Genomic DNA, 12,427 nt, shown 5'->3' with positions numbered 1-12,427 from the left:
CGGCTTCATGTTCTGAATTTAAATTCTGCCGAGGTCGGCTTTGCGTTTTATCCTTCGTGGTCGATAAAATAAGAACCAGTTGAACACTTGGGTCGATGTAATCGACTTATCCTCTCTCCCGAAATTGTTGCCTTTGTGGCAAAATTTGAAACCATTATTATTGTAGTAGTAGTAGTAGTAAGTTATGAAAAGAAAAAAGAACTTTAATAAGCTTTAGTCAGAGAAAAGTTTGCATTCCTGAACGAGTGAGAACTAAGCTGAGATAAGTAACTACAGCAGCAGCAGTAATAACAAATAATAATAATAATAAGAAGAAGAAAATACTAAGTTAAGAAACATTTTAACACTGCTATATATATGTGTGTGTGTACACCAATCTGACTGTCTTGCTTCGCGCTTTAACAATAAGCTCTCTAAATCGAGATAGACATGGATGCTCGCGCTCGAGTGTGTATGTGTTTAGGGGACATACGTGTGCTTTGCATTTATGTTAGTGAATATACGGGTGTGAATAGAGAGAGTAACTTTCAAAAGAAAAACAAAATACATGCATTTATATGGGTTTGTTAATAGCGTGCGACATGAACATGGAATTAACCGTGTGCAAATGCATGCACGAATCCATTCGTCTATCTATCTATCCATTATCTATCGATCTATCCATCCATTATCTGTCTATCTATCTATCTATCTATATACCTTTCTCTGTTTATCTATCTATCTATATCTTTCACTGTTTATCTATCTATCTGTATGTGTGTTTATGTGCGTAACTATATACATGTTACACACACACACGTGTACATACGCACAAACATACGTGTACATACATAAACATACATATTCGTATGTACACACACACACACACACACACACAAACACACATATATCGTTGATTCTTAGTTTCATTCTCGCATGCGTACTTAGTTAAAGAACAGAGGTGGGGAGTCGGGGGGAATGTGATAATCAACAAGAGGAGATAGTAAAATTCGAAAGGCAGACCAGAAAGAAAGAAGGATGCATATTGAAAGACATGTGATATGCAGAGCGTGCGAGTGGTGCAGGTGATTTTTCAGGAGATATCACTCAGTGAATTGGTTGTAATGACAGGATGTTCCTTAAAGAAAACTTCCATGGACGTCTGACAGTTCTATTTGTCTTGCTTCACCCAAATTTTCCATTATATCTGCAGGGACGTTTTCAAGTTTATTTTGTATTCATTAAGACGTATTATTGTTTATGCACCTGCTGTAACGGTGTGTTTCCTTCTCTTCAGTTTTTAACGTATTATACTCACATACGCAAATATACACAGATAAAGGCTTACGCACGCATGTTCTCAACACCCATCTCTCTCTCTCTTTCCCTCACCCTCTCTTTTTCTTGTTCCTCTCGCTCTCACGAATAATCACGTGATTGCGAGCATTTCGGAGTAACACACGTATGTATACATAATTAGGTATCTCAGCCAGCACACGAGAGTATATGCATATGTGTGTGTATATTTATATGATAATAGATATATTTAGATTATTTCGCATAGACAAGTATACATGCCAATGTGTGTGTACGTATGTGTGTATGCATACATACATACACACACACACATATATATACATGAAAGTATATTTATATTATTATTTATATCTACGTGTATATATGACCTAGAATCTCTCTCTCTCTCTCACACACACACACACACACACACATATATATATATATATATATATATATATATTAAATATATACTTTTATAAAACAAATTTTACAAAATATATAGTATCTGTTAACAGTCTTAGCCAAAAGCTCACAGTTGAGTTTTTGTATATATATATGTATACATGTCTCTTAAAGGATAGAGCTCAAAATCAATGCATTGAAGATGGTAGGTTGCGTGCCGTCGATTATTCTTTCACCCTCTTGGATGATGTTTGTGTTTTGCTAATAATAGTATTGGTGATGGCAATAATGCGACCCTGATGAGATGGAGTATCCAGAAATTTGTAATATGTTGTAATTTGTTACAATATTTTACGAGACATCTTATGATGTGGTTTATTTTTCTGGGATACCCTATTGAAATGTGCATAGGTTTGGCTTATTGTGGTTGTTTCTGTTACTTTATTGCAGCAACAATTATAATATCTTCAATGCATTGATTTTGAGCTCTATCCTTTAAGAGACATGTATATATATATATATATACCTGGGTGGATCTGTGCACCTACATGCATATGTGCGTGTGGGTGGGCATGTCCGTGTGTTTGAGTGTGGGTATGCTTAGACACACATCCTCTTGTTATGCACACTTGTATGTATGCTTGTGTTCATAGGCGTGTTGATTTGCGTATATTTTTTTTTTATGTATATTTAGTTTATTATTTGGTTTTTAGGTACATAGATCAAACACCATCTATCTTACGTTGTATATTAGAGATATATAATGACGTAGGGAATGTTTATACGTGCACCTTAAATTAATGGCAACGTATACCTTGTAAATAAGAAGACTGGCTGAATGAAAGCTGTTCTTTCTAATAGGATTAATGAAGCGTGAAGTTCCAATCTCAGTTATTCACTGCTTCGAAGTTGAAATAATGACATTCTACCATAAGAAAGTTGTTTACAAAACTCTTGACCAAATCACACAAAGATGTAGCACTTCAGAAAAAAAGTGAACAGGCTCTATCACAATATGTGTTACATACGCAAGAGACAGTACAGGAAGAATAAAGTTTGTCAAATATTATGTAAATTGGACGGTTTAATGCAGAGTGTTAGCGTTTCGGATGTTACTTACATCGTAAGAAAAGACACAAATGATCAAAGATAAATAGAGAAAAAAAGCAAGTGGAAGGTAGAAACCAGAGATTCTGTTCTATTTGTGGAAGTTAAAAACCGAAGAAGGAATGAGTAAATGCAAGTATCATTGTAATTGTCTCGAAGCGGGCATAATGTGGAATGGATTGTACGTGTATATGTGACGAGATTATGCCAGCGAAGGAATAAACGCATTGATGAACTACATGGTAAGGCCAGAGCAAGGGTGCAGTTGTTACCGATGTGTGTGCATGTGTATGAGTAAAGTACGTAAGGGGGGGGGGAATAGTTTTAGCAAAGAGGGAAAGTTCCCATAAAATTTGAAAATGAGTGAGAAACGCTTAAGTTCTGTAGAGGGAAGAAAAGTAAAAGAATTCAGTGAAAATGCACAACAAAAGTCCAGTGAGTTTCCCAGATTTCAAAGAAGTGTTACATGAACAAGTATAATCCATGGAAGGGATGAAGCAACTGAGATAAAGAGGTTGAAAAGCCAGATGTTGCAAACATAGGTCAGTACAAAAAAAAAAAAATGGCGGGTGGACGAAATCCCCTTTTTTTGACTGAAAGTGGCGCAGAAGGGTTTTAGTTTGATTTGATCTCAAGATTTAAACAAGCAAAATCACCTAGTCCTAAGCGTATGATCAATTGCAGCGCAATCGTTTTATCCATTATAATATTTCTTTACTCACACTAACTCTTTTATCCACAAACAACTGTGTTACAAAAATATAAAAAAAAACAAAGATAAACACACCCTCCCAAACGTAGCGAGAATTCCGCCTAAGTTGGCTGAACACACTTGATGACAGTATTCCTATTGTTCTTTCATTGAGTGCACTAATAATATCGGTGTTTCTTATGTTCGATTCCAATGGATTCGATACCATTAAGTTCAAGCTGACTTGAGTGAACGACTTTTATTCTAATTATCCCTCATTGTCCAAATACTCCTCACACTACCACCACAACCATTATGTTTAGATTATCACGGTAAGCCATAAAATTGTATTGTGCATGTATATATAAACACACACGTTATATATACATACACTCGCAGTGTTTTCAATACATATATACATACATGCATACATACATATATGTATATATTATATGTATGTATGTATAATTCATATGCGAATATAAGTATGCTCATATATATATCGTTCTCTTTTTCTCTCTTCTCTCATGTAACGTTCTACCTCTCCTCGTGTACTATAATGCTTCTCTTCTCATTTCTATATCATTTCCAAAGATTGGAACTACCATGATCTTCCTCTTCAAATTTTCAAAACATTTTGATATTATTTCCAACAACTTTCTCTCTCTCTATCCCTATAAATCTCTCTCTCACTCTCACTCTTTCTCTATCACTATCTCTCTCTGTTCTTCTTGACTTACGTCTATCACACTTTCTCTCAAATTACCTCCCTATTTCTATCATATACTTTCTCATTCTGCTTAGCTGACACTAATAAGAGTCTAGTGTGCCAAGCTAAAAACAAGAAAAACTACAATAGCAGGCACCAGCAACAATAATAAAGAAAAATAAGACCAACCAATAACAACACAAATAGTAACATTTCAGCAATTGTCACCGGCCTAAAATAATCATTCGCGTATGAGTACAACCAAGTCGATTGGCGACAACATGGAACAATGCGTTTTCATCTTGTCTCATTGTTATATGTAAGATCTCAGGTGTTTCCATACATCTATTGAATCAACTGTTTCTCTCTCCCCCCTCTCTCTCTCTCTCTCTCTCTCTCTCTCTGCGTACATATAAATACATACATACGTCTATGTGTATATATATATATATATATATATATATATATATATATATGCATATATATATTATAAATATGTGTATGTATGTATGCACTCTCCCTCTTTCCTTTCGAAATCCAATTGATACAAACTGAAGCTTGATGACGTCGACTATGCCGATAAACCACATGACCACTCAACCATTTTCAAACTTTCTATACATTTGCCTACCAGTGTATATAATGTTCAGTGCACGAAGACAACTAATAATGATATTACTATTACTAATACCACAACTACTAGTGCCCATGCTATTAGCATGCTATCACCCCTCTTTCAAACTATCTAATACCACCTATCTATTTCAGTGACAATAACTTGCGATGTTTTAATTGTTCTTGCTTAGTTAAATGAAGTAAAGGGATGTGAAAGTAATTTGCTTATTCAGGTAGACCGGCATCCAAATATATGTATATGTAGGTATATCACAATGCGCGCGAGCACATACTTATACGTACATACATATATGCTTTGCTTAATACATACATACATACATATTCGCCTCGAGGGCGAAACGAGTATACGGCGCTGATGAGCTGAAATGGCAGCGAAACATTGGCATCTGTCGTTCTTGATCACCTCCAGAGAGATTAATTTTGTCTGACTTTAAAATGAACCGTATTTTTTTTGCATAGTATACGTCTTTCAAGTGACTTTCTCTGGATGAAATCTTGCAGCCTCAATGCGTTTAACATCGTACATTCCTTAAGTAAGTGACATCGACACTGCTTACATTACAGAGCTGCTTGTAACCCAAATTTGATTTTGGTTTTACTAGCGTGGTCCACGTCAGCAGATAGATTTTATACTGCGAGGATATACTTCGGACTAAGAATTTGAATTCGTCTCGAGAGCAAATCGGGTGAGCTTAAATAAGAGCTAAATATTGTTATCTGCAGCGCTTCTTTACCTTAAGAGGGATTAGTTTCGACTGGGTTTGCGGTAGAGTTCGGTTTTTAACACACCACGTCTTTAAATGGATTTTGCAGGACGAAATACCGCAAAAAATATATATGTGACACATATATATGAAACATTACACAGTTATTTCAGCAAAGAGAACATTTCCTCTTTCTCTATTTCGCAACAATTTACCAAATCCGCTCTCTGCTCTAAGTCTCTTAAATGAGACAAATGACCACTCTCAACATAAACGTTTGGTTACTTTTAACAATGAAGACTTAACTTTTCTTTGTTACAGGAGCGATTGAATTTATCCGAGTAGAATACTATAACAATTGCAGCAATTAAGACGCAAAATTTTTTTTTCAGAAAATTTATGAAAATGCAACTGTGTCTTATATACGATGTTGGGTCCCCCATAAGATAACTCTGTCCTTGATACATTTTCTTTATGAATATGCGCTGCTGAAATAGGGGTGTGTTAAATATGCCCGTATGTCTTTTATGCTATCAATACGGTAATTTTCATGGATTTGCTAACATTTCATTTAAATATGACAAGCGCAGAATTCAAAATGTTAACGAGTAAAGAAGCGAGAGCACAATGAAAATACTCAGCGAGATTTAGTCGTTAACCTACCAATTGAATCTGAAACATATCTAGACAAACTTAAAGTAGACAAATTTAAGAATATCAATTTCACAGAAAGTTAGGGAGGAGTGGACAATGGATGTTATCGACTTGTGTATTTACTATTTTATATAAAATGATGAAAGCTAAAGTGTATCTAGGTGTCATTTGAACTCAGAACATATAGAACCAGAAGAAATTCTGCTGAGCAGTTTATCCGACGGCTAACGATTCTGCAAGGTCACCGCTTTCCTTAATAAGTAGAAACTAATAATTACACCCCTGTAATTCTTGCTTCTTCGACTTGGTCTTATACAGGTTTAGGTGGAAACGAACGTCTGTTATTAATCATGACAGTCTTCACAATACATTAGTGTGTAAAAAACACTGGCATAAAAGAATATTTAAATCTATATTAACTGAGGCACATGGATACATGATCGTGTCTCAGAACTTGTCTCTGCATAATCGTTCGACCTGCAAAAATAACCACTAAATTCTCTCAAAACTACATGTCCCATTGCCTTACGAAAAGGAATGATGCCTTAAACAATGTGGGATACGATGCGAAAACAGGAAGGATGGTCAAGAAAGGAACGCTTTTAAGATATAGTTCAGCTCAATCACGACTAGCACGGAACTCGGCAACAATAACATCATGAAAGCAAAATTGAAAGGGAAGGGAAACACAACACATATTAAACAAACACACCTGCGTTGTTATCACGGTTTAATTACAATCAAGTAATTACCTGGATAATGTTTCATTCACTTATTTGCTAGCCTTACTCTCACATACATACATACATACATACATACATATATATATGTATGTATATACACACACACACACACATATATATATAATTATACATATATATACAGAAATAATATGTGTATATATACACACACACAAACATATATATATATGCATTCAAACCCAAATGTATGTATGCATCTATTCACATATAAGCATATATTTCTATGCATGTGTTTTTATGTATTTCCACGCACACATGCACACACGCACACTCACATAAAATTCACACATATTCACTAACGTATGTAGACACGTGAAAACACATGCACAATCAGGCAACATTCAACAAAATGGACGAAACTAAGTATATAAGCACGGCGTGTGTATGAGAGAGAGAGAGAGAGTATATGTGAGCTTTATCATTTCTATGATTTGATATGACATGGTTACATGTATAATTCTGCATCTCGATCTCTTTCTTTCCACCCCTCTCTCTCTCTCCCTCTGATTATATATCTATTTTTCACGAAGGCATATATAAACGATCAATAACTGACAAAGAGAGGGAAATATAGAAGCAGAATGAGAGTGAGCAAGATGCAGAGAGCAAAAGATGATAAATGGCAAGAGAAAAGAGAAACAGAAAGACAGAGTCGAATGACAAAGAAAGAATGAGATGTCATGTGAAGAGGTGTATCTATTCTTACTTACCATACAACGATACATGTTTTGATCAGCACTCAATGAATCTCCGGTAAACTTTCCATATAACATTTTATCTCCATTGTTCCAGGTTGCTAAGCACTGGAAGTCAAGCACTGAAAGAAGACAATGATTGAAAAATGTATGAAAATCTAAAGCACATCGTAAAATAACATACATTAATGACCTTCAAGCACAGCAACAAGGTACATCGCATGAACTAAATAACGAAACAACAACTATGTGTGTGTGTATAATGTACGCACACACATGTAGGCATACACACACACACACACACACACACACACACACACACACACACACACATATATATATATAGACACGCACATATATCTATACACACATAGATATTCATTCGTATATATGTGTGCCTGCGTGCGTGTAAGCATATACGGATATAGTTAATTATGCTTGTCATATATGTGAATTTTTATATTTGTTTCAGTACAATACTTGCATATATTCGCGTGAGATAGATAGCAAGATAAGCAGAGAAGAGAAGACATATTTATCTTACTTCAGTGGTTGAGTAAACGGTAATATATATATATATATATATGTATATATATATACATATATATATATATATATATATATGTATATATTGCTATATTTGCTCTCCCCGTGTAGTACGATGTCTAACTTCAATGACATGCATATTTGTAACAGATCATCTGTTGTTTCACTTTTTCAGAGTAACTGATCAAACGATTTATTCACCTTATCTTTGTGGTTGTAAGTAACACGATAATTGTCGTGAATGTTGTTGTCCTTCAACCAATTTCTGAATTCTTTTTCGGCTGAATTCTATCTATGAGCACATTACAGGATGCGACCTTGCTTGTAGCATTTAAATACCGGAGGCTTTGGACAATTCCTGCTATCCTGTTGGTTACTAACACCACGTGTACTATCCCCTTGGCTATTATTTCGTTCGGCATGTCACTAATAGAAAGTGAGATGTCTTTTAAGGCTATCGATGTCTAATTACGTGTACCTCATACTTAGATGGCACCGTGGAAACTACAATAGATTTGAATTCAATGCTTTTTATAGCGAAAACAAGCGTAAGACAAATAACGTGAATACGTAGAACCTGTCCTTTTGAAATTCATTAAATTATAAACACATACACGCACACACACACGTGTATTGATGGGCACCGCTGCCTATATATTTACGTGTGTGTGTGTGCGCGTGAATAATAAATAGACATATTTATTATCTACTTTTGTTATAGAATAACCCCAGTCCCGCAAAATTTCAGTCCTTTTGCATTTATTATAAAAAATATTATTATTATTATTATTATTATTATTATTATTATTATTATTATTATTAAGTCGGCTAGCTAGCTGAATCGTTAGGAACGCGAACAAAACGAGTAGCGGCATTTCGTCTGTCTTTACGTTCTGAGTTCAAATTCCACCGAGGTCTACACTCCCTTTCATTTCGGAGTCGATAATATAAATAGCAACAGGACACAAACCTCGGTGAAATCGACTAGCCCCCTCCCCAATCCCTTGAGAAATGTTCATGCTTGGTGTATGTAGTAGAACAAATTTTCATTATTATTAGGCTTTGAAATATGAAGTTTGTGATCATCTAATTTTTCTGGTTTTTACATGAAATGAGAATATTAGTTTTGGTACCGAAATGTGAGGAAAATATTGCGAATAAGAAATGTAAATTGCTTCCAGCCGCCTAAGTTTGGATCCAGAAGAAATATTGAGCAGTTTCGATGCATCCTATATGATGCGTATAGCCACTAACAACTACCGACACAAGGAAATGTTAAACGAAACATTGTTGATATATACGTTGAATATAACTTCTTTGGAAGCCTTCATTTCAATGCTTTGCTAGAAAATGAAGGCGTCGAGTTCTGGCAATGTAATGAATTCGCCACGTGTTCACGCATGATTAATTTTTTAGCCACCTCTCCGGAAACTATCATTATCGTAGAAAAGATGCATTAACGTATGATAATGGCATGTGCATGTAACTTATGCTTGATTTTGTATGTTTGCATGATGTGTACATGTCATACGAATACCAAGTGTATTATTTCAATGATTGCATTGTATAAGAGGTATCTTTGTCCTCGCCGTGTGTCTGAATGTGTGTACGTGTGGTTGTGTTGTATTAGGTGCGTAAGATCGATGCATACAAAGAGTGGTTTTCAATGTCCCATACAGTACAAAGTAGGACTGAAGCGATGACTAATAGGGTTACACTAACGGCTGGACAAAACAGTTTTTTCTTAACTTTCTGATCTAAGTTCGTGTTTCAGTGGCCTGCTTTTTTCCCGCTGATCATGAAGAATAGTACCAGCAATACACTGTGGTTCATTGATCTGTTTCCTCTACATTTAAAAGTGAACAGACTCAAACAAATCATTTGTTATGGCTGGGAAAAACTGTGACGTGAATAAAGTAATCACATTAATCGCTCGAATTAGAAGATATATTTTTCAATATCTGTCTGTTGCTATTCTATTTCATGCTTAAGAAACGCCACAATCGCCTCAATATCATATTTATTTTTACATAATTGAATAATGACAGAAGTGGTGTCTTTAACATATGTTGTATATTTTAATTAATTCTCATATAATTCTCTAATATCGAGTATGAGCTCCATAACAGCAACGTAGCTAATTGAAATAAAACATCCTGTCCAACTTCAAATATATCTGTGAAGTATTTTAATAGTTACAGATTACAGATAATTCCTCTTGAGATGTTTAAAATTGGTACTGATATTATAATATCTTATGCTTTTGTCTTCATCTTATAAATATAGACGCTAAGAACAATAAGATCTCTTTTATCTTTTACTCGCTGTAAATAGTGGACTGTAGCCATGCTGGGGCACCGCCTAGAACGGTTAAGTAAGACAAATCGACCGCAGTACTTACCGCTAGGCTTCTATGACTAGCCTAGGAAACCTCAAGTTAGTTCTAAAAAATATATGACCATTTTAACCTGAACGAGGAAGTTTTAATAATGACGAAAGGAATATATATATATATGTTTGTGTGTCTGTGTTTGTCCCCCCAACATCGCTTGACAACCGATGCTGGTGCGTTTACGTCCCCGTAACTTAGCGGTTCGGCAAAAAGAGACCGATAGAATAAGTACTAGGCATCCAAAGAATAAGTCCTGGGGTCAATTTGCTTAACTAAACGCGGTGCTCCAGCATGGCCGCAGTCAAATGACTTACACAAGTAAAACTATATATATATATATTGTTTGTATAAATGCGTACATGTGCATAGTTCTTTTATTTATTTTTATACTGTTTAGCATCTTTTTTTTTTTCTGGGTAGCGAATTAGCTGTTTTCTGAGCGAACGAAAATATTTCCTCATTAAAAATAATTCTCAGCGTATATATTCCTAAAGTAAAATTGGTTTTATTGAAAAAATAAACAGCATTAAATAATTGTCTATATTCTGAGAATAGTAATGTAAATAATTTATAGCATGAAGACTAAACCAAAACGACTAGTTTGGTTTTCATATAATTTTTGCTGTTTGTATTTATTTATTTATTTATTTATATTTTTACAATAACTTTATATTTAAGAAAAGAACGTTAGTGTCTCTCTTCGATGAGTAAATTGCGTAGATCGATGTGTCCGTAACGTATAGCTGAGTAATGTGGAGGTGTATGCACGAAGACAAATCTTCGTGTGTGTATGTGTGAGTGTGTGTATGTATATGTGTGTGTGTGTGTGTATGTGCGTGTGTGTGTATATGTATATATATATATGTGTGTATATATATATGTATGTGTGTATATGTGTGTGTGTATATATGTGTATATATATATATGTGTGTGGTTGTGTGCATATACACACACACACACATGTACATACGTGACGCATTCGTCGATATATATATACCAATACTCTTACATACATAGAACCTACCTCCATACGAACACAGATTTATATATATGCACACGCATACATACATACATACATATATATATATATATATATATATATACCCATACACACGCATACATGCATATATATATATATATATATATATAGATATAGATATGCACACACACACACAGAGTAAGGGAGTGATGTATAGACACATGCACACGTGTGAGCTAACTTTCATTTGAATGTGCTTAGGAAGAGATCTGCTGAATTTTTATACCGATGTTGGCACGAATGATGCCATAGAACTCGTCGATTTAATGACTTGTACAAGGGTATATGTGATTGCTGACTTAATGGTATACCTCTTCTTGGAAAACGGGAGGTAGAAAAGGAAAATAATAGTGCCAGAAAATGTATGAAAGATTCTCTTCTAATTAATTTGGGTACCGTTGAAAATTTCGAATGTTTCCAAATAATGGCGCATAGAAAGGTTTTCTACAAATTTATTCACATTTACACGTTCAGCAGTAAGAAGAGAAAAAGATAATAGTCTGGCTGGTTTCTTCAGTTCCACAGCGAATAGGCAATGGCTTCTAATGCTTTTGTGTATTTTCTTTTTTCTGATTAAATTTTATCCCATATAACGATTGTTTGCAATTCTGATGGAGCATATATGCACATGCACACAGACATAGACAAAAACAAATTTTATACATGTGTGGTTGTGTACTGGTGTGTATGTGTACACGTGTTAGTGTGTGTTCGTGTACATGTATGTGTGTGCATATATATATGTGTGTATATATATGTACATATATATATATATATATATATATATATATATATATATATGTGTGTGTGTGT

The 12,427-nt window shown here is 34.7% G+C and overlaps 1 protein-coding gene across 1 annotated transcript in view; it reads right to left on the bottom strand.

The window, feature by feature from the left end:
- Nucleotides 1-12,427, bottom strand: part of LOC106873667 (uncharacterized) — a 127,806-nt gene that overhangs the window by 21,166 nt on the left and 94,213 nt on the right. Inside the window, exon 4 of the mRNA XM_014921120.2 lies at nucleotides 7,653-7,759. Within this exon, the coding sequence (XP_014776606.1) occupies nucleotides 7,653-7,759 (107 nt within the window). The remainder of the gene's footprint in view (nucleotides 1-7,652; nucleotides 7,760-12,427) is intronic.

This window comes from Octopus bimaculoides, chromosome 13, assembly GCF_001194135.2.
Source record: "Octopus bimaculoides isolate UCB-OBI-ISO-001 chromosome 13, ASM119413v2, whole genome shotgun sequence".
Taxonomy (NCBI): Eukaryota; Metazoa; Mollusca; class Cephalopoda; order Octopoda; family Octopodidae; genus Octopus; species Octopus bimaculoides.
The sequence above is the reverse complement of the archived record's forward strand: the minus strand, read 5'-3'. Positions and strand labels throughout refer to the sequence as shown.